At 35.4% G+C, this 27,782-nt stretch overlaps 1 protein-coding gene across 1 annotated transcript in view; it reads left to right on the plus strand.

Annotated features, from left to right (window-relative positions):
* Positions 1 to 26,241, plus strand: part of LOC125658154 (deleted in malignant brain tumors 1 protein-like) — a 51,696-nt gene extending 25,455 nt beyond the window's left edge. Inside the window, exons 11-25 of the mRNA XM_048889310.2 lie at positions 4,664 to 4,808; positions 5,011 to 5,132; positions 10,535 to 10,585; positions 12,698 to 12,839; positions 12,937 to 13,058; positions 15,900 to 15,920; positions 17,234 to 17,278; positions 18,145 to 18,289; positions 21,389 to 21,546; positions 22,320 to 22,472; positions 22,932 to 23,081; positions 23,377 to 23,579; positions 23,718 to 24,121; positions 25,119 to 25,378; positions 25,937 to 26,241. Of these exons, the coding sequence (XP_048745267.2) occupies positions 4,664 to 4,808; positions 5,011 to 5,132; positions 10,535 to 10,585; positions 12,698 to 12,839; positions 12,937 to 13,058; positions 15,900 to 15,920; positions 17,234 to 17,278; positions 18,145 to 18,289; positions 21,389 to 21,546; positions 22,320 to 22,472; positions 22,932 to 23,081; positions 23,377 to 23,579; positions 23,718 to 24,121; positions 25,119 to 25,378; positions 25,937 to 26,088 (2,273 nt within the window). The 3' untranslated portion in view covers positions 26,089 to 26,241. The remainder of the gene's footprint in view (positions 1 to 4,663; positions 4,809 to 5,010; positions 5,133 to 10,534; positions 10,586 to 12,697; positions 12,840 to 12,936; positions 13,059 to 15,899; positions 15,921 to 17,233; positions 17,279 to 18,144; positions 18,290 to 21,388; positions 21,547 to 22,319; positions 22,473 to 22,931; positions 23,082 to 23,376; positions 23,580 to 23,717; positions 24,122 to 25,118; positions 25,379 to 25,936) is intronic.
* The last annotated feature ends 1,541 nt before the right edge of the window (positions 26,242 to 27,782 follow it).

The following is a 27,782-nucleotide window of genomic DNA, read 5'->3' on the forward strand; positions in this document are numbered from 1 at the left end:
GTCCTTTTGACTAATATTCAAAATCTTTCAAACTTGAAATGCATGGATGAAGGTTAAGTAGGGACATACGACTTGTTATACCTCGATACATATTTTTTCACACCTTTCAAAATTCAGGAGAGGGTGATTGATTGTTTTTACGACTCGTCGAGAAGATTTCACTCATTTTGAGACATCACCAGCTTTAGGTGAAATACGACCAATTTAGACCTATGCTTAGCGCTTAGGGCCGTAGCAGTGAGACTTCTTTATCATGCCAACGGCAGGAGGGGGTGTAGGGTAATAGCGTATCATATATACTGCCTAACAAAATTTTCCCAAACTCAGATTACTTGAATCGTAGGGAGAACACATGGAGTCACTTCATGAATTACATTCGTACATATAAATAATATAAAATTATGGTTGTTAACATGGGAACCATTCCCTCCTCCTCCCTCATTCTACGTGCATGCCTCATAATTACTGATATATAAATCATCGGATTTGCAATGCCGAAGTCGCCGTCCATTCCAATGGTACCAATATTAGCAAAGATAAATCGTGACATATTTTCAATAATTTTCAATAGCTGGTATGTCTTCATTTTTTCACCACATTTTTATTGGTGATTTGCGACAATTCAGTCATTTTGCTTTACCGATCGGCGATTGATTTTCAAGAGCTTAAGATCGTTTTTTTTTTTTTATGTATTTACACCAACATTTTTAAAAAGGATTTCCAAAATACCAATCGCACGCTTACATAGCCTTTGTTTGTTACTTTTACGGTAAAAGGAACAAAAAACACTTATCTGTAACAAACATTTCTTCAATTTCATTATACTTGCATATAATCAACGTCCATTTTAATAGGCTATACACTTAAACTGATTCGAAACTAAAACTAATTTAAGCTCAACAAATTCGCCCTTAGTGTTAACTACGATAAACCGGAAATGACCATGCCTAAAAAGTATGACGTAATATTGACTAAATGCAGAATAAACACGGACATGGAAGAACTCCAAAATCCCCTATTACTAAGTTTTTCTTTTCAGGATTCCCTAATCTGAAAATACGGATGTATATTTAATTGCTGTTATAAAATTTAGAAATTCATTTCAAAATTAAGGATTATCTCCCTCATGCATAGCTCTTATCCTTGGACGAATTTGGCTCCACTCTTTTGGCACGCTGGTTTTGGCTATATTCAGCTCTAAAACTTCATAGTTATTTCGGATTTCAAACATTTCGGTTGAGCATCACTGAAGAGACATTATTTGTCGAAATGCGCATCTGGTGCATCAAAATTGGTACCGTATAAGTTTTACACTATAAATAGATATGAAACATCCAGAGGAATCCCTAACATTCCAATACAAAGTAGTTCCGGCCATTTGTTTGGGGTTTTTTTTTTGTTTTTTTTTGTTGGAGACGATATCCCAATAATTTTTCAACCAATGAAAAACGTGTAACATGTAAAATCAAATAATTCTGATTTTCAGTGACATATGTATTCTATCTTACACAATTATTTAGTTTACTGTATTGATGTTCAAGTTGAAATTGAAGAATTGTGGTTCACGCACCTCAGAGAAAGGACTACCTGCTCTTTCTAATTATCCATTTAGTTTCAATATAGTATCAATAGCACTAAAGAAGATGTTATTTTAAAAGTGTTTACACATAAACATTATATAGTAAGTTTGGCCCTGTCCTGGGATTAAGAACTCTTGTCCCAGAGGTCAAGAAATTTACAATTTTGGTAGAGGCCTTCCTGCTCTAATCATGATGCATTTAGTTTTCTTATACGTGTGCGGTTGTTGAGAAGGAGATTTTTGAAAATGGTCGATTTTTGGCAGTTTTTGTCCCGCCCCTCAGACCCCAGGGGTGCAAGGGTCGTGAAATTTACAACTTAGGTGACGTATTGGTTGTTATTCAGATCGTCGTGCGTTGTGTGTTAACAATTGGACATTTTTAACTTCTTGATAACTACCATTCTGATTCTTTTCAAATTTGGTATGAAGCATCCTTGGGACAATAGGGACATAAATTCCTGCAAACGACAATTCTTGACAATACAGTTTGATTTAAATTACATTTTGTCTATGCTGAATTTTTTAGGACTGGAGTGTCGTGATAGTAAACAGAAGACTGACCTTGAATATGTCCGAGAAAACCATACCACTGCTATAAATGTACCTCTGTGCCCTTCACACTATGTGACGTCACAATGAGAAGTTCCTAACATACTCATTCTTAGAGGTGTATCACAGTGAAAGTGTCATGATATTTTGTCGCTATATGCTGTCGTAAAGGCGAAGATAACGAACAGTTATCAATCTCACAACTCCAACAAGGAATACATGATAAAGAGTTGGGCAAACACAGACCCCTGGGCATACCAGAGGTGGGATCAGTTGCCTAGGAGGAGTAACATCTCCTGTCAACCGGCCACACCCGCTGTGAGCCCTATGTCTTGGTCAGGGGCCAATTGCATGAAGGTTAGTTAACTTTAACGGACAGTTAACTCCAAGTTAACGCTATATAAATGTTCAATGCACTGTCAAGTTAACTGTCGGTTAAAGTTAGTAAACCTTTGTGCAACTGGGTCCAGGTAAACGAAGTCATCCGTAGTCAAAATCAGTGTGACAAGAACGACCTACAATGTAACAATTGGTATGAAACACGTCAAACAGCATTTGACTAAATGATAGGTTATATGGTCAAACTAGATCATTATAACAGCCATAAAATTTGAACAATACTGACTTTAAACGAGACATTCAAACCCCTGTAACATCAACTTGTATGTCAATAGCCTGCCTCGACGCAGAACAAGCTCTTGCGTATTGAATCAGCTGAGAGATATAAACACCATATACAAGTGATATAGAATATTGCAACATATATATGGAAATTTGACGATAGAGAAGCTGTAATAATCTCGTTTGTCATAAAGTTGAGTTGTTAGATTGCTGTTATTATACATTTTCAATAAATTAACGGCGAACTAACAATAATTCATCGTTATGGCAAACGGGGTGATTTTAGTTTCTTCATCGTCAACTTCCCATATTTATGTAGAATATCCCATTATCCCCTGCATATGGTGTTTATATCTCTCACCTGATTCGATACACAAGAGCTTGTTCTGCGTATGAGCAGTTTTTAATTCGAGATAGGTTACTGACAAACAAGTTGATGTTACAGGGGTTTCAAGAGTCTCATTTGAAGTCAGCATTTTGTAGATTCCACGGTCAATCCAATGATTTAGTTTGACCATATAACCTATCAAAGGGTCAAATACTGTCTGACGTGTTTCATACCGATAGTTAGGCCTATCTTTGCAAAATGATTTTGACTACGGATTACTCCGTTTGCCTGATAAAGACATCGGGCTAACAGTGGGTGTGATCGGTCGACAGATGACAGGGGATGTTTACTCCTCCTATGCACCTGCTCCCACCTCTGATATGTCCAGGAGTCCGTGTTAGCACAATTCTTTATTTTGTATTCCTTGTGGGAGTTATGAGATTGACCAGTGTTCGTATCTTCGCCTTCCTCCAATATGAACCAATTGTCTTGTCATCAATAACCAATTAAGCTGGAAATGAATACCTCCCTCCAATATATCAAATTCTCAATTTCCTAATCTTTACAAATCTTGAAACGTATTTATCGGATATTAGAATTAGAAATAGTCTGAAATCTGATATGGTTATGTACCGATTTGACCGCCTGTCACTCCTACATGGAATGCTCTGGATACTATCATGAAAGTACTGTTATTAAACATAAATATAAGGAATAGTCTTGGCATTATCAAGTAAGCACTGCTACTGCTAAACATAAACCACGAAATACATATAAATTCATGTTATGGTATGTATTCAATGTCAAGAACACTGATTTTGACTACCTGATCAGGATATAGGATTCACGGCGGGTGTGGCCAGTCGGTGGGGATGCTTGCTCCTCCTGTGCACCTGGTCCCACCTCTGTGTGCCCAGGGGTCCGTGTTTGCCCAACTATCTATTTTGTATTGATTTTAGGAGTCATGAGATTGAACACTGTTCGTTGTCTTCACCTTTCATTAGATAAAGTTTTTGAGTGAACATCACTTGTTTAAAATATGAACTGTCTGTTTCCCCCATTATAAAACTATAGCAATAAGAGAAGTCCCAAATTTCTTCATACCTTATGTTTTGGCAATCCATAGAGCTATGGAATGATTGCCCTTATTTCATTGAATACACACGTAACGTGATCTTCGATCAACACCTGCAACATCATGAAGTATACCCTACTACCCATACAATATAGTTAACTGTGTCTATGGAAACAGGTTTCTGAGCAACACTAGGGGAAGTTCGCGTTTAATCAACAATGGTTACGTATTGCAGCGTCATATCTTATGAAAAGTATTTTCTTAAATATTGAGATTTTATTCGATAAGTGAAAGTGCAATGAGGTAATAAAACAACAGCAATGCTTTTTTTCTAAGAAGAAAATGAAGTTGTATACCAAAACAGTTATAGACCGGGCTCTTGGTCTCTTTAATCCATAATCGGATCTGTTGTAACAGACTCATTCTAGAGTCAAATAAAAACAGCTGTTGTCCTCGGGCCTACTAAATGACTGTATAAACGTTATTTATTTCTTGGACATATTTTTGACAGGATATTATAACACGTATATCGAATATGGAAATTATGGTCGGGTGTACGTAGATGGAAAAGAAGTCTGCTACGATTCCGGATTTAACAGCCAATCTGGAGAAGCAATATGTGAATCGAAGGGATATCAATACTATTCTTATTCAAGGTAAGTTTCAATTATTTCATGATAAATAATTTTAGCAACGTCTAAAAATACACATAAGGAAATCCGTGGCAAACCATATATTTTCATGTGAAGTTATAATCAATCTAGATAATATTTAAATGGTTGAATTTCTTGTTGAACGTTAGTATTTTTAAACTTAGTCGACATATATTCTCTATTTTCACATGAATTTTCGTTCCAGTACATCAGCTAGGAGCCATTATAACACCTATGAATTACAATGCACTTCGAGATATCTATTTGGATGTTATACCAGACAGCGTGATCGCTACTGTTCTAGAGCGGTGTATTTAACATGCTATGGTAATATATGGAAATTAGTATGTATAAATTCTATTTTTAAAAAAACACTTCAGTTTCGTATAAACTAGAATAAATAAAGAAAGTATTGAAGTTCTTGTATTACTCAAATATTCCCTTTGAAATATGAAATTAAGATTTCAAGCTGTAAATTTTGTTTATTTTAATATTCAAAGTTTACATTTCCAATTGTTTTTGCCTTTGGTGTCTTTACAAACTATATTAATTGTAATTTCCCAATGAATGCGTTGCAGAATGCGCGTATGAATACAAATAGCTGTAGATATAGTGTGACTGTCTTAACGACAAGGAATTCCGATAGAAACAAATTTCATTTTTGAAATGACCTTTAACGCTTCACGCCCGCCAGTATACTTTTCATGAACCGCTAACGCGCTTTATGAATTGGGTATACTGCCGTGAAGCATCGCGATTCGTTCTCTCATTTATTTTCAAAAATGAAATTTCTCTCTTAATTACGGAAGCAAATGAGGGCAACAATATATTTTTTCTCTGAAAAGGTCAACATTGATGTAGACTTTTCCAACTTAAATCTTAGCTTTTCAAATCTTGATATTGGAACTTCCTAGTCAAATCTTTAGATTTTACAACTTTGATCTTGGGAATTCCAACTTTAATCTTGGAATTCCAAAATTCAATCCTGGAATTTGCAGCTTAACTTTAATCTTGCTTTTCTAAATTTTACACTGATTTTACGAACTTAAATTTTGATTTTTCAACTTTTAAGTTGATCATGTCAATTCAAATTTTGTCAACTTTTTGTACACATGTCGGTATATTTTCTGCGAAAGCGTATAAGGGCTTCATTATTTTCTCTGAAAATGTCAATTTTAATGTTGACTTTTCCAATTTTAAACTTGAAATTCCAACTTAAATCTTACCTTTTTCAACTTAAATCTGAAAATTTCCAACTTTAATCTTAACTTTGATATTGGCTTTTCCAACTTTTATCTTAAAATCTCCAAATTAAATCTGACCTTTTTAACTTTTAAGTTGATCATGTCAAGTTAGATGTTGTCAGTATATTTACACTATATCAGCTAAATACTTTGCCAGTATGTTTACACTGTATAACCTATTTAGTTTGTCATATATTGACACCAAGACCTAATATGTTTATCAGTATGTTAACACAAATCATATATATCCCTGTGAACTGGAGATAAAAGCTACCAGGGATTCCTCCATATCTGCTTCGTACTAAAATATGCAAGGTGAAGATAACAAACAGTGATCAATCTCATATCTTATTGAAAATGGATATTAGCGGCAAACTTAAAACCCTACTTTATGACAAACGAGATTATTTCAGCTTCCCCGTCGTCAACTTCCCATATCTATGTAGCAACATCCCATTATCACTGCATATAGTGTTTATATTTCTAACTGTTTCGATACACAAGAAGAGCTTGTTCTGCGTATCGAAATAGTTGAGAGATGCAAACATTATATGCAGGTTACATAGATATGGGAAGTTGACGATGGAAAAGCTGAAATCATCTCGTTTGTCATAAAGTTGAGTTGTTAGTTTGTCATTAATATTTATTTTCAAGTATGAAGCAGGGGTGGACGACTTTGTGATGTCCTTTATTTCGAGTTCACTGGGATATATCGAATCGACATATGAATAAAAATTATTATTGTTAATAGATAATACGTCGTCAATATATCTAAATCTCAAATTAAAGGCCACGGCAAGAGATCGTTTGTTCTCACGACCATTCTTCACGATAAATTAAAGACTACACATTTTGACCTCATAGACAGTTACTTCTTCCACAAAAATGTAAAACGGAAATATTCAGAAAAAAGTAAATTTGAACAAAATCAGTGTCGCCGGATAAGAACTCAATGCAGAAGAAAAAAGAACCAATGAAAGAAAACGAAAAAAAAAAATGTCTCTATTTCAAGGGAGTTAAAGAAAGTTTAAAAATATTTACAATTAAAAAAAGTCTAGTTCCACTAAATCGCCGCTATATACAACACGTTATATACATAAAAGCTAAAAACCACATGTCGCAAGACAACTTGTCATTGGATCAGTTTAAATTCTATTTTGCTTGTGTTCATAATCACGAAAAAGATTTTACAAAGTTATGTGTGTATGTCCATTGCTTCTTTCTTTGTAGTTATTTCTTAGAAATTTCACTTTGAAATAAAAATATTATGGCTGAATACGTTGTCGCCAGATAATACTTGACCTCCGATACCGGAATTCAAAGGCTTGTAGATAGAAAAATGCATGTGTCACCAACCCCAAAACACTTTACTTTCAAGTTAAGGGTACACTAAGTATGAAAAAGTACGGAAAGTTGAATAACTTTTGTTATTTGAAGACTAAGGTTCCCATGTTGACAGGTGATTGTTCTGGGACAGATAAGGAATCAACTTCCAAGACCATAAATTTGTACCTACTGTAAATGTATTACATTTGGCTGTGTATTCTATTTAGCGCCTTTGGCGGAACGCAGCTTCCGCTAAATCAAATACATCGCTAAATGCCATCCGTAAATCTAGATGTTTAAAGTAATTCAGGAATGCGCTAAATCAAATCTACGCTAACTTGTTGAAAAAATGATTTCCGCCAAATATCGTACACGCCAAATATAATACGTTTACAGTAATTCATTGAAGAAAACAAATTAAAGAGAATTTTTTTGCACAAATGGCTTGAAATTTTTAACCTCCGAGATCATTTACTTCCGATACCATAGGTACCCATTTTTTTTTCTGGTACAGGTTCCAGAAAACTGTTAGGTTACAGTTACGCGTTATATCTATATTGCGCTTACAAAAATGTGTGCATGCGGCAAAAATAAAGACTGGAAAGATAAATCCCTCGAGATACCAGAGGCCCATCATTTCAGGGAAAGTAAATATTTCAATTTTTGAAAGTCAAACCATATTATGAAATAGAATAAGTGTAGAATGCTGATTTATGTGAATTTAAACGAGAAAACATGTATAACGTGATACAAAGCATATATACTTTTCCTTTAATCCTAAATTTGAAATGGAAACGGACTAGCTGTAGACTTATGAAAATTGTATCGGGCGTTAATGAATACAATTGAAATTCAGAGGCTTACAGAGAACGGAAGAAACAAACGGACCCCAAATGAATTAACTTCCGTTATCCTTTACTTAATCTGACTTAATTCACGCCTTCACATGAATTAAAGCGTTAATCCTCATTTGCATTTGTTACGGCATACATGTAGATGATGCTGTTGGTTTCTTTCTGTTCAAACTGTTTAGGGAATACATTTGATAAACAAAAGGTCCCTTGAAAACTCCCGTTACAAAATTTAAATGTAGAAAATTGATGAAAATAAATTATTCTTCCCGTGGACTTTTTTAAACTACGTTGGAAATCAACTATTTCATCGACTTGAGACGAAAAAGGTACCTTTGAAGAAATAATTCTATCCCCTAATTTGTATATTAACTTTCGTGACTTTGATGTGTTAATTTCAAAGTTTAAGCATTTTATACCAATATTGTTCCATGAAGAAAAACATTGTTCAGATATATTTGATACGACCTAAAGTTTGAAGTACAATATATATTTTGTCATTCTGAGATATATTTTCTCCATAATTCAGTTTGTTGTTGAACCAAAATATCGTTCCAAATTTTGTCAACTATAGCTACATTAAATGAATAGCTTATCGGGAAAGAAATAGTTGTTGATAAATGTGAATGTTTTTACGGACAATAAATTGTTATAGGCCATACATTAGCAGCAAATTTACTACTATGACAAGGTTATCTGACTGAAAATGCTACATTCAGTGTTCCATACGTCAAATTTAATCTCCGTTTCTTCCAAATACATACCCATGATCAAGCGATCATAATGTTTTGATGAAAAAACTCTTACGAGTGAAAATATGAAATTAATTTCAGGTGATGGTCTCGTATCAGGAAAACATGAAATAATTAATGGATTTTAAGATTCATTTTTTTGTTGTTGCTAGTAAAACGTCATTTCGCTGGAATGCAGATTAGTGATCAGCCATCCCAAAAGTTACTTTGTTAAACACCACTCTGATTCCAGACATAAGTACTCTGAAGTTGAAATAAAAAATATGCTAGAGTTCCTCATTGACAATATTTTCGTGGTCTTTGGTGATCAGATCTTCAAACAGTCTGTTGGAATTTCCATGGGCGTGAATTGTGCTCCTTTGTTATCTGATCTATTTTTATATTCATATGAAGCAGAATTTATTCAAAAACTTCTACGTGCGAAGAAAAATTATCTTGCTGTGGCCTTCAATTCGACATTTAGTTATATCGACGACGTTTTGTCTATTAAAATAATAACTTTTGTTCATATGTTGATTCTATACATCCCCGTGAGCTTGAAATAAATGACACCACAGAGTCGTCCACTTCTGCTTCATGCTTAGATATTTTATTGAAAGTAGACATTAAAGGCAAACTGACAACTCAACTGTATGACAAACGGGATGATTTCAGCTTCTCCATCGTCAACTTCCCATATTTATGCAATTTCCATTATCTGCATATGGTGTTTATATTCCTCAACTGATTCGATATGCAAGGGCTTGTTCTGCGTATGGTCAGTTTTTAAATCGAGACAAGCTACCGACAAACAAGTTGATGGTACAGGGGTTTCAACAGTCTCAATTAAAATCAGCATTTCGCAAATTTTATGGTCGTAATAACGATCTAGTTTACCAATACAACCTATCATTGGATCAAATGCTGTCTGACATGTTTCATACCGATTGTTAGACCGTTCTTGGCACACTGGTTTTGACTACGGATGACTAAGTTTACCTGATCAGGATATGGGGCTCACGGCGAGTGTGACCGGTCGACAGGGGATGCTTACTCCTCCTAAGCACCTTATCTCACCTCTGGTGTATCCATAGGTTGTATTGGCAGTGACTGTAAATTCCTAAATATACTCGAGGAATTTATCATCGCGTTATTTCACGAGAAACATCACTCGCGAAAAAAATTTCTCGCTTTGATTTTTATTTTGGTAAAATACATGCAAAAACACTTGATCAACAGAGCACTCATGAATTGATTTTCTCGCAATTTGACGTCCATGAGTCATTTCGCGATAATAAATTCTCGCGTAAAATAAGGAATCTACAGTATTTGTAGTCAAAATCAGCGTGCCAAGAATTGGTCATAACAGATGTGTTTGATTATACAAATAGTCATGTGCTTCAGTGATTGTGATTGACATTTTGTGAACTACAGCTAATTGAACAAGACCGTCCATATAACTTTGCATTGATACAGTTTTTAAACATCCTGGTAACTTGTGGGATGTAGGTCGTTTCTTCTTTTATAAACAAGAAATAGATCAGAGTGGTATTTCAATATTTTACTTATTCTTTTAGGTACGACAACGGAAGATTCCCTGTCGACTGTCTCATATGAGTTCACTGCGGGTTTGTATTGAATTACTACGAAGATCATGATCCACACAATGTGTTCAACGCTATTTCCGATTGCTATATCTAAACAGTAAAGGGACATCAGTTTCTTAACGTTTCTTGAGCATTACTAAAACAGGGATATTTTCATGGTAATTTTTCAAGTATAATGTATGGATTGCATGCGTCGACAAAATCTATTTTTTACGTATTCGCGAAAAGGGAATCACCACGCATGTACTATCGTACTATCTGAAAAAGAAGAGAAATATTAGGTCATTACTTTGCCTATAACACATTCAACGTATTCACATTCATGAGGAAATTTTAGTTTTACATTGTCAGAGACATCAGCTTTAATTAAAAATGATAGTTTAAATATTTGTAGTTGATATCGCCTAAATCATTCATTTATTGTTAAACTACAGAACTCGCATCGTTTCATCAACTGAGTTTTGTATTTCCTTATTGTTTAAGAGGAAAGGTTAATCAGATATCGTAGTAATTATGATTTCCGCTTTGTATTTTTACCTTTTACAACACAAGTGGAATCTCCCGGGTTCGATTCGATTTATTATGTTGTTCTTTGATTATTCTAAGACGTTGACATTTGAGTTCCAGATCATAGCTTTTCAGAGCCTATATCCTTGAGATAAAAAGACTAAATTGTCGTATTGATTGTTTTTTTTCTTCTAAGTACAAGTAAATTAAGTCATATATAATTAAGGCATTCTTCACATCAGTACGTGAAAAAAAAATCCCATGATGCAAAACTGATTTTGGGGGTAGGATGAGGCCACAATAGGGAATCAAGGGGGGGGGGGGGTATTTTGAATTACTCTTCTCAAGAACAGCAGGGTCATTATTTGTCATATTCATATGCAGATTTCATTTGCTTGAAATCATGACCGCGGTGGGTAGGGTGGGACCACAATATGTGTTCAAAGGTTCTAATTTGAATGGTTATGAAACATTTTAAAAATCCTTTTCCAACGACCAGTAGAGCTTTGATTAACCATATTGTACTCCTTCTAGACACCTGATCCCACCTCTGGTATTTCCAGCGGTCCTTGTTTGCCCAACACTCTATTCCTGGAGGTTGGATGAGGTCACAATAGGCGATCAAAGTTTTACATGCGAATATATATAAATAATTACAAGATGTGTTTGTGAAACACCAACGACCCCTTATGGCAGCAAAGTAATTGGGGTGCCAAAAGATAGGTCTGGTCACTTGGAATACACGTATGAAATACGAAAGCCTTACAGCAATAACCGTTCAAATATTAAAACCACGGTTAAATTTTGACGCTGAAAAACATGCAAACAGACAGACCAAATACTCTTGCCCCCGAATTTTCAATCAAAATCTGTATCTAATGTATATATATTGGTATCTAATGACCGGGTGGTATTGAGGATAGGGGCCTCAATAGGGTATCAAACATTTTCACAGGGATGACTTAATCTCAAGAGCAGTAGGAAAAGGATTAATCATATCAATATACACGCATCCTTGAGTATTGCAGATTCAAGTGTCTTCAAATCAATTATCTGGGAGCAAGTTTGGACCACAATACGAATCTAAAATTTCCAAAAATATGAGGGTAGGGTGGTTTTTAAAGTCGGGAATAAAACTGTACTTGATAGATGAATATTGGGCATCCCTCTGTTGTGTGAATTCAAGTTGGATAAAGTGGTAACCCCGTTCTGTTTAATTGGGCTCATATGATATGGGATCAAATTTTTTAAGGGAATAAAGAGGGTAAAGCAATCTTATTTAAAGTCCTCTGAAGAACAGCAGAACTAGATTGACTTGGGTGAGTGGTGTGGCCGGTGGGCCTCTTCTTTACCCTGTAGCTGTACCTTATGTACCGATGATACAGTTTCTCAGTGATTGAATTGAGTGGAATAAAAAGTTAATTAACGTCATATACAAAATATTATGCATAATTCACATGATTCAAGACTAGTAAAGAAATCCACGTCATTGACAAAAATCATCATGAAAATCTCTTCTTTAAAAAATCTTATTTCACATTCATGAAATATCAGTTTTGTTTTTGGGCATTTCTCTCTTTGGAATATGCTATTCAAAAATTGTCAGCTATCTACATTTTGTTTCAGATCCTTCCAATATAATTATTGAGTACGGAAGTTCTGGTCGTGTAAACATTGGATATGAAGTTTGTGTAAATAATGGATTCAACTATCGGACAGCGGAGGCTGTGTGTCGCTCTAAGGGGTATACTTATAGCTCGTACACAAGGTATGCCCCAGAAACTGTTGTTCAGTTTCATGGAAAATGTTGATCCGGTTCCAGCAATTAAAAAAAGAGTGTTCGAAATTGTTCTTTCTTTTCACAGTACGTCCCCGTACAATAATTATAGAACTACTGAAATCCATTGCTCATCATACGATATTAACAGCTGTTCTATTCGCACACGTTACAACTATTGTTCAGCTGTACTTTACATCTACTGCAATGGTAAGTTTGATTCAAATATTGATTCACAATAAATAGAATACAGTTAAACAGAGTTACAAAGAACACTCTTATAATGAATTCACGATTACGGCGAAATGGTTTTCTTTCTCCGTTGTTTTAAATATATTGTAAACTCATTGGTTTAAAAAAAAACGAATTACTTTTATAATGAATTAATTTCTCCCCAGCACTTCACTACAATGGTGTTTCACTCTATGTGGCATTAAACAAAAATTACACGATGATTTTACTTGTAACGTGTTGAAATTGTAAGAAATATACCCAGTAGTGGATTTAGAGGGAGGTGTAGATGGTTTACCCCCCTTCCCTTGATTTGAAACATCATTAACAAAAATGGCCATCTCTTGTCATTCTAAGGTCTTCACTCCCTTAGGCGGAAAAAGTACAAACGATTGTTTTTTCTCACGTAGAAGTTTTTGAATAAATTCAGCTTCAGAAGAATATCAAAACAGGTCAGCCAATAAAAGAGCACAATTCGTTCCCATGGAAATGTCAACAGAATATTGGAAGACCTGAACACCAGAGACTATGAGTGGTGTTTAACAAAGTAGTTTTTGATGACTGATGATCACTAGGTATGATTATTTCCGTTTTCTATTTGTTTTTAAGAAACAACTGTCAATGGTGACAAAAAGTCCAGTCTTTAATTTACATTTTTGTTTCAAGATCCAAAACACATATTGAGAAAATATTTCATCATTATAGTAGCAACTGTATGCAACTTTCTACCAGAAGGTATTAGAAATTACAACATTTTGACAACTTTTAAACAGCCTATATCTCAAACATTATTTTGATTCTCAACTAGAACTGCCCTAGCGGGATTAATACCCCCGCAGTGCACATTGGATAGTGGAAAATATTGGATTTGTGTTCGTTCAAGAATAAACACATCCTTTTGACATAAAGATTCTTAAGAGCACTTAACGTAAATGCATGACAAAATATTCTGTTGTAGAGTGTTACTCGGAATATAGAATATATGCTTAATATAATTTCCGAATAATATTGCATGGATAACTACTATTCAGCGTACATGAGCTAGAAAACGACATATCTTGTCAAAAACATCATCCACAGAGAGAGGGACAGACAGACAAATGAACTGATGATTTCATTATACCCTCTCCTAAACTAATGCAATAGTCTTTGTGAAAGAACAGATCATTACAAAATTTATAAGAAAATGACTAAGTAGATAAAGTTGAAAAAACACCCGAACAATGAAAATATCCATAATTTCCTTGAATGTTAATGAATCTCAATAAAAATAACAGGAGCACAACCTCGTTATATACATAATATATACACTAAGTTTGAGGTAAATATGTTAACTGGTTTTTAAAATATACTCTGGAAACTGACAACATCCCTCTGAATGGAAAAAATGTCCTTGAAAAGTACATTATCTCAATCAAAATGTCAGGTGCAAAACTTCATGATGGTAAAGATATCCTCTGGACAAATGGTGTTTATAGACAGACGGACGGACGGACGGACGGACGGACAGACAAGGTGATTTCAGTATAACCCCAAACTTCGTTGGCGAGGATATAATGATTCTTTCAGGTGTTGTGGTCTCTTTTGAAGTAGCATTGATATGTACATGCATGTAAATTATCTGTGCTAGTTTTTTGTTGTTGTTTTGGGGGTGTTTTGTATTTGATTATACGTGTTCGCCCTATTTTGCATTGCTCATGGATTTATTACTTCTACGTGACAAGAAAAAATCTCTTGCTGAGACCTTCAATTCGAGATTTAGATATATCGACGACGTTTCATCTAATAACAATAATACTTTTCATTCATATGTGGATTCGATATGTCCCTGTGAAATCGAAATAAAAGACACCAGAGTCGTCCACTTCTGCTTCATACTTGGATATCGTATCAAAAACAGATATTAACGGCAAACTTAGAATTCCACTTTATGATAAACGGGATGATTTCAGCTTCTTCATCGTCAACTTCTGATATTTATGTAGCAATATTCCATTATCACCTACATATGGTGTCATATCTCTCAACTGATTCCATACGCAACAGCTTGTTTCGCGTGTGATCAGTTTTTAAATTCTGGCAGAATCTACTGACAAACAAGTTGATGGTGCAGAGGTTTCAACAGTCCCGTTTAAAGTCAGCATTTCGCAAATTCTATGGTCGTTATAACAATCTAGTTTGCCAATACAACTTAATGTTTTCTGACTTGTTTCATGTCGATTTTTAGGCCGTTCTATGTACACTGATTTTGAGTACGGATTGCTCCGTTTACCTGATCAATATATAGGTCTCACAGCGGGTGTGACCGGTCGACTGGGGATGCTTACTCCTCCTAGGCACCTGATCCCACCTTTGGTATATCCCAGGGTCCGTGTTTACCCAACTCTCTATTTTGTATTGCTTATAGGAGTTATTAGATAAATTGCTGTTCGTTATCTTCACCTTTCATTCTTAACAAAATGAAATAAGTGTACACCAACATAGAACAATGTGCGTTGGTGTTATAAAAAAAATTCCACTGCAAACCCAATGAAAAAGGGATAATTTTATATAAATTTGTTTAGTAACACGTGATGTTTGAAAGTTGTCCTTGAAAATTAGTTTTATTAAAATTTTCGGAGCATAATAATTCACATGATGCAAACGTTGTGTCATAACCAGTTTATGGGCTGGGTTTTTTTTAACATAGGATTTTTTTGTGGTGACAAGTCAACGTGATTAATGTTTTGTACTGTGATGTCATAACGGTGTCCTTGTCTAATAGCACCATTAAGATTTTAAAGATTGTTTTTTAATTATTTTTTTTATATTATATTATAGCGATGACGACAGAGTATGCAGGTAAGGAAATTAAATTTTGTGGGCACGTTAGATTTGTTTTAAAGGAATAATCTACAATTCAAAACCGCTGAAAATGAGCAAAATGAGGCCCTGGGTAATTAGTTGGTATACCCATCTGATTGATTGATTGTATACTGTTTAACTTTCCATTCGAGAATTATTTACTCATACGGAGACGCCATACTTATCAGCCATGGCCAGGGTTCACGGAACTGTATTTAATCATAAGAGTTCTAGGTGTTATTTCTTTGTATAAAACATAGAGACAGAAAAAGGTAGCAGTCAATTACTTAAGGCTGCGACACGGCAGTCTTGTGTACACACGACTACGTAAAGTGAGGTGGACGTAAGAACAACGTACGGGTGTTGTCCTTTCACCAATCATTCCTTACGACTCGTTTGTCGTATGTGCATGTCTTACGTGCATCGGAAGAATAACATACGTCTACCTCACTACCTCTTACAATCACCCACGTGCAATATACATGTTGTAGGATTCTTCTTTTGTGCCTCCGACTGGTCTAATTCATAATGGAGGATTGCGCGAGCACGTACTCCGTATTGTTGGTTTCGTCTGTACGATATGAGTGTGTCCGGCGCACTCCATACGCACGGGAAAGAGGGTGTTGCACCGTAGCGGAAATTTTCCCTAATCGGTGCTCTGTGCCAGCACTCGTAACGTAGATACGACCTTCATCCATATTTATACTCTTATTGCGTATGTGCCATTTTGGGATTCCCCAGTACTAAGGGCAATCCTAATACATTTTATGTGTCAATACATTATACACGTAGTCTAAACATAATTTTTAAATCGTGAATATTGAATTACCTTGTTTTTCTGAGTGTCAGTTCAATGTATGCGGGTACATGTTTTTTTTGGTTTTTTATTTTTTGGTTTTTAGGCCTTTGAATCAGCTCTTTGGACGAATAAGGCAAGTTCTAATTCGCTCCGCTTTTAACATTGATTGGCAAGCCTAAAAACCAAAAAACATGTAGTCTGCGTTGTAAAGGCGTTTGTAGATTAGTGTAGAAGTAGTACATTGTAGTGTTAGATGTATTTATATGTAGTTTTTGTTATTATTCTCTGTTAATATTGGCCACATTATGTCATTCTTTTCGTTTGTCCTGAAGAAGGGACGGGTCGTCCCGAAAATTTGACAATCAGGTTGTTCGTGTCGTTGGTCAGTTTAGTGCTTTGTATAATTTTTTGTATTTGACCTTGTATCCATGTTGTGGATATATATATATATATATATATATATATATATATATATATATATATATATATCTTTTTTTCCTCTTTTTTGCAGAAGAAACCACCGTGTCACCATACGAAACATCGCCAGGATATACTAGTAATGAATGTATTACAACATGTAGAAATAGCACAACAATAGCAGTTAATCCGATTCGTGTTCCAAATTAGTATACTGATCGCCGATTATTTTTGAAAATTCAGTTATGTAATTACGATGAAAATTACACGCTTTACTGAAATATTGTCTCAGAATTGGATCTGTCCAGGTCGTAATATTATACAGTTATTGACTGGGTCTTCGAACAACAGCTGTTTCACTTACATTTGTAAGAACGGATTTCTTGCCCAAAGCCGTAGCGAATCGGTTACCGGGTCAAACAGAACAGTTGTTAATCGAGGACCCGGGATATTACTGTATAGCTATACAACTTCATTCTTTTTATGTTCAATTTATATTTTAAAAAATAATGATGTTGCTTTACCACCATATCCTATGTTCGCTTATAAAAAAAGAAATTTCTCCTGCTCAAATATTCACGAAAGTGTTAGGATTTTGTGACACAAAGCTCTTCGCTAGATAGAGCAAACAATCAAGAGTTCAATAACGGTCAACAGTTCCTAAGGCAGGAATAAAAGAGATTCAGGACATTTTTACGTTTAGGCATATTAATGTTGGATTGTTTTTATATAGTTTGATATAGGGGGAAATGAAAGTGTGTAACAAAAGTATACTATATCTGATTATACGTAAAGAATAGCGACAATATAGTAATAGTATTTGATAGGCAGATAAATATTTTAGTTGATTTGATTCTCGATGGTGCAATTTCTGTCAACCGATTATATACTATGTGAATATTAGTTTTTCTACTCAAACCTGATTCATGAAAAGTCGTGAAATTTTACTTTCGCCCAGGATATGTCGTATATCTGTGATCGCATGTATCTTCCTGCTTTATATAGGAGTAAGATTGGTTGGAACAGGATATCCATCCAGGGGAACAATTGAGGTCCTTCATAACGGACAATGGGGGACGATTTGTGACGACAGTTTCGATAGAAAAGATGGTGACGTCATTTGTAGAATGCTTGGATATAATTTTGCAAGGTATTTCAATAATTCTTTATCTTTATATGATAATTGTATATTAATAAATATGTCTGATATTTAAGACATAAATGGCATTTGTATATCACCTGAGTCAGTCAGGTGACCTATTGCCATTGGTCTGCGCCCGTCCTCGTCTGTAACTAGTGCTTTCATATCTTTTTTATTTTTTGAGGATTACCATTCCACTTTGAATTTTTTGGAAACTTTTTATTTTCACTAAGAGGCTCCACATGGAGCATATTAATACAAAAATCTATATTCACTCATGAACAATACAAAAACTCTATATTCAATAAAGAACAATGCTGAACACAATGAATGAACACAATAGGAAGGTGATATCAAGTGAATTTGGATATTACTATCTTCATTTTGGCAAGGCCTATCATAGTAAATTTGTATTCACAATTCATTCATTCATTATAGCTAATAGAATTTGGACAACCAGTTAAGCGTTTTAGCAAGAATTTGCGCCTTTCTGGATTGGTGGTATATTGTTTAACGTCCCACTCAAGATCGATTTTTCACTCATATGGAGACGTCACCATTGCCGATGAAAGGCTGAAAAACTTAGGCCTATGCTCGGCGCTTACGGTCTTTGAGAAGGGAATCTTTATCGTGCCACACCTGCTGTGACACGGAACCTCGGTTTTTGCTGTCTCATTCGAAGGTCCGCCCCATTTAGTCGCCTCTTACGACAAGCAAGGGGTACTGAGGACCTATTCTAACCGGGTACCCCACGGGAGTCCAGTTCGAGAAATTTTCACTCATGGAGACGTCACCATTGCTGGTGAAGGGCTGCAAAAAAGTCATTTTCACAAATTTGGTTAACTTGAACACGAATTTGTCGTTTACGCTGTTTATATTTTTAAAATGTTGGTTGGTTTGTTATATGTTGTTTATCGCCCCTCTCAAGAATATATCCCTCGTACATGTACAGTAAAACTCGGATATAGTGAATTTCTGCGGACACTCTATAAAAATTCGCTATAAGCGTAATTTGCTATACGTTTTTAGCGAATCCATAATTCAAATATAACGAATTCGTTATAAAACTGATTTGTTCTACATGTATATCAGTTGTATAAGAAAGCAGCAATCGATATACTTGGGGTTTGTATTGTCTCTAAGAGAAATTAAGCATATATATTTTCGAAAAGAAATATTTTTATACAAGAAATATACACACTGATTTATATATGATAATTTATCTTGATGGATTATTAAGTCACGCAACCACATGTCGAAAGAAAAATGTCAAAAAAACTATGTGCAATACATAGAAACAGTCTATCGCAGTTGTCATTTACTAGTTGTTTTACACAAATAAAGGATTGTACGATAAAATACATGCAATCAAACTTCAAATTCAAGAATAGTAAACAATACCGATAATATATTTGCTAAACGCATGTGCAAGTTTTGTTTTGTGTTAACAACCTCTTTTGAAAAAATACAAACAGAAATTTCGTAATAAGGGTGGATCCTTTATGGCAAAGGAGAGCAATTGTTAAAAATCACAATGAGTTTAAAATGAAAAAAATCGCTATAAAAGGTGATTTTACGTTCATTTTCAATTCAAGGGGAATAGGAATTTACTTCGTTATATCCATAAATTCGCTATATCCGTGTTCGTTATAGACGCATATTTTTCTATAGAATATATAAAGAATTTGCCAGGGAAATCAATTTCACTTCGCTATAGCCGTAATTTCGCTATATCCGTGTTCGCTATATTCAAGTTTTACTGTATAGAGAAGTCACCATTGCGAGTGAAGTGCTGCAAACATTAGATATCTTCGACGCTCACGGCCTTTAAGTAAAGTAAAGTAAAGTAAATTTTATTTAAAGTCGGCACTATATACATTCAACAAATCAACACAAGCTCTGTAGAGCTATTTAACCGACTATCACATATATCAAAGACAAAGACACATAGCATGCATGTACACATATACACAGACATATCACAGATTAACAATAGAATACAAAATAAAAACAAAACATTTCATGCAAGAATATACAGATACGAAAGCATAAGATTTAGAGGAAAAAATCAAATACTACAAGCAAGAGTAGATGTATATAAAAATCATCATTAAATTTCAATCTAATTCGCAATTTTTATTGCAAATATTGCGAAAAGTGCAAGCTATTTCAAAAAGAAAGCTGGATAAATAGTATAAGAATTTTGAAAATAATTTAAATATAATTAAAATCAATAATGGTAGTAAATTAATCGTATAAATATTTAAAAATTCATTGCTGGCAGAATTAACTAAAAAACAAATAATAAACTAGAAAAGAAAGGTCTATTGAACCACGCAAACACACCACATAAACGCTACATAAATAAAAAGTGCAGAAGCAACATATAAAGCTACGTACACTGGACCTAAGATCTGCATGATTTACAATTACATGTGGGGCCAGACCAAGTGGAAATAAAACTTTTAAATTGGTTTAAGGTGGTAAGATGCCCAAGAAGCGGAGTGACCTTTATAGTGCCACACCTGCTGTGACATTCAATACCGTGCATATCAATAATACAATATCTAAAACATACCTAAACCTACTTATCCTACTCTGAATATCTATTCATACAAACATAGATATAAACAATAGCATAACTTTCTATGTTAAAGTTGCAGCTATGGCAGAAAAAAAAAATTACATCACCCGCTTACGCGTGATGTATTGTTTCTGCAACAGCTGCAAACCTAATTCCTATACAAACAACAACAAAAAGCATTTTATTGTTTAGATAAATCATCACTTCATTCATTTCATAACGCAATCAGTACTTGGTACTTTTTAAAAGGAATTGGTGAAATTTTGGTCCGCCATTTTGAATCGCCATTTTGACCCAATTAAAGCCATTGTCAAGATGGCCAGTATATTTTTTTTTCGGATTCATCACACTCTAATTATGTTTAAAAACTATGCTCTACCAAATGATGATTATTTCTAGCCTTCTTTTCGAAAATGAGAACCAGACTATTGAGCAAAATCGACGTCTTCATACTATAAAAGCCAAACCTTGTCAAGAAAACCCGATAAGCCTTTTTAGTATTTCTATATTGTTTCTTATTCCAGAAATACCTACCAAAGCGCCCATTATGGACAGGGTTCCGGACCAATATGGCTGGACGACGTGGACTGCAGTGGCTACGAAAGTGATATATCTTATTGTGGATCAAGAGGATGGGGGAGCCACAACTGTGGTCACGCCGAGGATGCAGGCGTAGACTGTGGTAAGTTATCATACAATGTCCCCTGTGTACTACAATGAGAACTACAACTTTGTTCCAGAATACTTTTAAGTCGACAATGTAAATAGTTAAACTTAAAGAACGTGACCTTATATTCTTACTTATTGATCTTGTTTTAGTGCACGTGATTTGTGTAGCAGAGATATATACGTTTAAACTTTGCCAAAATGTATACTTGTTTGTGATGGTATAATTTTCAAACTGTGGCGGTCAGACAGGTTCGATCGTGGGTGGCTAGATGGCTCAGTTGGAAGAGCACATGACTAGTGATTCATAGGGCCCGAATTCGAATCCTGATCTGGTCCCTTGCATTTTCTTCTGGTGACGTTAACAAGCCCTGGAACTGACAGGTGAAATACCTGCCAGTTAAGACAGTGAAGGCATTTAAAGAGGGAGGAATGTGGCGGTCAGATAGGTTGGATCGCCGGTTGCCAGATAGGGACGTTGGAAGAACCTATCTGAAGATTCAGATGGTCCGGGTTCGAATCCCGGTCTGGCATGTTGTTTATTGCAAATGTTTGCTGGCTTTACTGCATATACGAAGCTCTTTCCTCGTTAGATATAACGATATTTGCATGCTAACATGTAGAATATAAAATCAAACTGTAATGCATGGTATAGAATACAAGAGTTATGCGTCATATGATATTTGATATTTTTGCATTGTCCACTATAGCCTGATTTCCATCCCGAAATTATATCATTGCTCTTTTGATTATCTATTTAGTCATATTTTTGTTTTTATTTTTCTCTAGTGTATCAGTATCCTACAACGAAACGATACGAAACTACAACTTATAACCCATGTACAATGAATTCATGTCACAATGGCGGAACTTGTTATTCCAAAGGCTACTATTACTCTGGATACTACTGTGTGTGTCCTCAGGGATATACAGGAAGAGATTGTAAGAAAGATTGAAATCATAATATTACATCATCAGATTGAAATCATGATATTAGATATGTAGTCATAATACCCGGTATCATACTATGCTAAATCAGCACGTTAACTGAATTTCGATACTATAGATACATATACCACTGAGCATGTCCCCAGGGATACACGGGGGGGGGGGGGGGGGGGGGTTGTAAGAAAGAATGAAATCATACTATTACATCATTATAATACCCGGTATCATAAGTGTAATGGTATACAATGTTAATAATCACACAGTGATAATATTAACCATATAGCTGAACGTGTCATCATACCCTAGTTTACCTTGGAGAGATTTGCGTGTGCCTCATGATTTGGAATGATTTAGGAGAGAAAAATAGTCTGTAAATGATAGGAATTTTTCTTGGAAAGTGTAAAATCTTTTTCATTTTATGTTCCCACAGATGTTCTGTAAATATTTACTTAGGTACTTACATGTACGAGACAACGACCTATGATCCTTGTTATGCTTCCTCTTGTCGTCATGGTGGCACGTGCTATCCTAACTATGGTTACCCCGGATATTATTGTCTATGTCCAGCTGGATACACCGGTCAACACTGCGATAATTCCATAGGTTAGTACCAAGAAGGTAACATAATGTTATATGAACATACATGTATGCACCACTTTTAATAATACCAAAACCTGTCCACACCTACCAACCTGACTTATAATCTTATCTCTACCAGTCCCATTAAAATCAAGTAAATGGAAAAATAAAAACGTAGGGCCTAATTTCAACTAGACTAGGCTTCTAATTTTATTTCAAAAAGATGTATAAAGGTAAATGTTCTGTGTAGACAACGCCTCTGTCTGATATCATTCAATTCAACCTCGCTCTTCTCTTGATAATATTTTTGTCGTTTCAGGTTTTTCAGCAGAAAGCGTCATTTCTGTAGGGTGTACAGATAACAGCTGGGATGTGTCTGTTTATTTACCTCCACTGTACAACAGATACTCAGATTTTAACCCTAATGACATATATTTAGGAACAGACAGCTGTACCGGGTACGTCAGTGGAAATTATCTCCACTTCCGGTCGGATTACTCTGCATGTGGTACAACTACAAAGGTGGGCAACAAAACTTTCAGTAAAAAATATACATGTAGTTCCGAATTTGGAATTTGGATAATATTGATACGATTTTTGTTGCTTTTTCATTGAATTTGTTTGGTTGTCACAATGCTAATGTACATTTTCGTCTTGCAGACAACCGTGGACAACATTTTATATACCAATGAATTAACTTATGCCCTTCATGATCCAAACCACCATTTCATCATTCATGAATATCGATTCCGCGTTCCTGTTGACTGTTATCTAGCTCGTTCGGAAGGAAGTTCCGGACATTTTAACCACGGTCATGACGTCACTGTCCCGGCATCTCATCACGTGACTGGATCAAGCCATCATACGGTCTATTTACAGTTTTACAGGGATTCTTCTTTCACGTATACCAAGCCTCTCTATGGATCGAAGGTTGGGGATATCGTCTACGTGAAGGCGTATACTGATGTCAGAGATTATAATCTCAAAATGAGGCTGTCAGATTGTTTCACCACGCCCACTTCGTCTGCATATTCTAACATGAAATATTTCATCATTCAAAATGGGTAAGACTACTTTAGGGAGCTATGATAACAATCGGTTATAATAGAAAGGCATTTTTAACAGATACATAAGCAAGGAAACGCATTTGCATAATTATCTTGAAGTTCGATTACTGCATGTAATATTGACAATTAAAACACTTTAAAAATTGGATGACCTGAATATGATACGATCATTCATTCGGAATATAGTCGTTTTATTTATCATTATACTCCCCGAACGAAGTTCAGGGGGGTATATAGGAATCACTCTGTCTGTCTGTCTGTGCAGATTTGTGTCCGGGCCATAATTTCTTTGTTCTTTGACATAGGCATACCATATTGGCGCACAGGTGGATCACCATGAGACGATGTGTCGAATACTTTCATGACCTCTATATGCCCTTGACCTCAAGGTCAAAATTAAAGGTTTTTTACAATGGATTTGTGTCCGAGCCATAACTTCTTTGTTCTTTGACATAGGCATATCATATTTGAAACATGAGTGTATCACCATAAGACGATATGTCGGGTACCCTCATGACCTCTATATAACCTTGAACTTTGACCTCAAGGTCAAAATTGATTATAGGGTTTTGACATAGTCATACCATAAGACATGGGTGCATCACCATGAGACTATGTGTCATGTGCATTCATTACCTCTTTATGACCGTGATCTTTGATCTCAAGGTAAAAATTATAGGTTTATACCATGGATTTGTGTTTGGACTATATCTTCCATTTTCTTCTACAAAGGCATACCATATTTTTACACTCAGGAAAGAGGTAATTTATACCTATTAACAACACCCTTTGGGAGATTGGGGTAAGCGGGGGGTATTCTTAACAGTAAGCATTGCTCACAGTACCTCTTGTTTAGTATTTTATTTGAAGTTTGCAAGTGCTTTTTAGCTTACTTCTCTTATTTGAAAGATGTTTTAAAACCTCTTTTATGAAGGACATTTTTTTTTACATCCTGCAAATGTTTTAAAAGATGTATACCATGATTTTCTTTTAGGTGTACAATTGATCCTAACGCCAAAATTATGTCGCAAACAACACACGAGACACGATTTTATTTCCAAGATTTTGAATATGCCACCAACCATGATTCTCTATTTCTTCACTGCAACGCAACCTTCTGTAAATCGAACGATTACAGCGCTGCATGTGAGCAAACATGTCATCACTTCTATAAGAGACTAGGGGGAGGCAACATTGTGATGGATGGTCCCTTAGAGTCCGCCTCAGTCAGCGACGCTATCAGACTGAATAGTGGTACGTAGAACGAATATTCAAAATTAAAAAACAACACCCAAACAAGAGGCAAATTGAAGAATACAACCAACAAGTCACCTGAGCATAAATTAAAAGTATCACTAGCCCCAAGGGCATTGAAATCTAAAACAAAATCTATTTTGCTTATCTAAGCTAAATTCTAGTATACAGCAACAGTATAAAACAAGATATGTTCTTAAAATGTCCCCCGAAAGTGTGTATACTGATCAACAACTTTACCTGATCAAGACATAGAGCCTCACGGCTGGTGTGGCCGGTCGACGGGGGATGTTTTATGAGTAAAAATTCTCGAATCGGCCGTATAACGCCAAATGAAAAATTAAAATCTTACCCCCTCTTCCGACTACAAGATAATATTTCTTTAAAATATGATACACTGTATGTTGCTCAGCAATATGCGTTTTTGTTTAAATCATTCTAGCATGGAACACAGTATTTAACTACGTTGTAGATTGCGTGAAATGTGAAAAAAGAAAACAATGAATGAATTCAGGCTACACTGGGACTAGATGTATAATCTATTTTTTTCATTTACAGGTGGCAGCACTGATGGTTCGTCCTTGACAGGACAGTCGACCTTGGTTGCAGTTCTCGCCGCTGTACTCGGGATATTTGTCCTAACTCTGGTGGCTTTTATGATTTGGGGGAAAATCAAAAGAGTTCGTCGTGCCAAGTCACAAGTTGTTTGAGATTAAGATAATAAACGATTTAGTAGTTCCAAAAATGACTCATTGCTTTTTTAAAAAATCAAAACTAAATGTCTTAAATTGTCTTTATGCGTAGCTATAACAGCCATATTTGATTTAGCATTTTGATTATCAATAAAATTTTATTACAATTTGTTTTGTGCCTTTCTACTTCATTACTAAAGTTGACTCTGCAGATGATTAACTGATTTTGAATAACCTGAACATCCACGAAGAAGCAGTGAAGGATAATTGAAATCCCACAGGATAATTAACACTGTACACGGAATATCCGTGAAAAGACAGAATACTTAAATAGATAACTTTCCACATTAATTATATGTATACCATTATATGATTTCTAAACCAAAATAATGTATATATATGTAAAATAATTTATTGCCAATGTTACAATATCACAGGGCCGAGTGGTTGGAGCATAGAGCTCACAATCACACGGCCTATCACCTCTGGTTCGAATCCCGCTTGCGCCGGTAAATGAGAAAGTTTCCCAGTTTACTTGCGGAAGGTCGGCGGTCTCTTCCCAGGTACATTGTATCTGGGTTCTCTCTTCCACTAATAAAAACTGAGCGCCACCAGATAACTGAAAAGTTATTGAGTGTGGTGTAAAACTACAGTTTCTTACAATATTACGGGGTACGTTCCACCATACATATTTCATGTCGACTCCTGACATTGCAATTAGAACTCTTATTGTAAATGCCCTTTGATGGTGTATGATTCTAAAACACAGTCCGTTTCAAGTTTACTTACCACAGGCACTTGTTTCATACATGGGTCCCCCTTCTTAATAATACCACAAGGTACCTAACTAGATTTCGGACACCTCTCACCTTCAAGTCTCATTTTACGATTAGTTCGCTATTCATCCTCACTTTTGTTATATAAGTCGCTTTAATAATAGACATTGTCCTTGCTGCTATATCGTTTTCAACACCTTACACGAAGACCCATGTCTGTAAACTATTTATTTATTCATCGATTCCTACCGTTTAACATTTTCAGACGCTTCATCTACTACCGTAAGATCAAACTATTAGAACGTAATTTGATTGGTTACTAAGTACATGTAAACTTACAAACGCCATGTCGTTGACAACTACGCAACAGCTGACTTTCGACAAGGCGAAAAATGGCCATTCTATACTGGTTTTGAGGCAAAGCGGTACCGGAAAAAGTTATCTAGTAAAAGAAATCGCTCGAGCATTGGTTCACGATGGAAAAACCGTGTCCATAACAGCAACAACTTAGTCATATCTCACTAGCGAATTTAAGGGGAGGGGTGCAACCTGCCCCCCCCCCCCCCCTGAAATTTTCAAATTGAAGGTAAACTTTGGTCTGTTGTTTTAGAAAATTGTAAACGATAATAGAAGCACTAATTTCTTCCACTTTCGGAGAAATAAATGACAAAATCTTTTGATTTATTGAATTACTTTTTATTGGGAGAACTTACATTTTTTCCAAAAACCCTTAAAATTTGCATCATTTGATTAATTTCACCTTATCAAAGCAGTCAGAAAATGGTAAAAATGACTACATACATTTAGGGGACATATTTCAAGCCCTATAAAATCTGTAAAATTCAGGAGATTCCGGGAGCTTCGCTCCCTGACCTCACCCCCGTCCCTCACCAAGGTTTCGCACCGGACCCACTGGGGTATCAAGGCATGCCCAAG

Source organism: Ostrea edulis, chromosome 9, assembly GCF_947568905.1.
Source record: "Ostrea edulis chromosome 9, xbOstEdul1.1, whole genome shotgun sequence".
In the NCBI taxonomy this organism is placed as follows: Eukaryota; Metazoa; Mollusca; class Bivalvia; order Ostreida; family Ostreidae; genus Ostrea; species Ostrea edulis.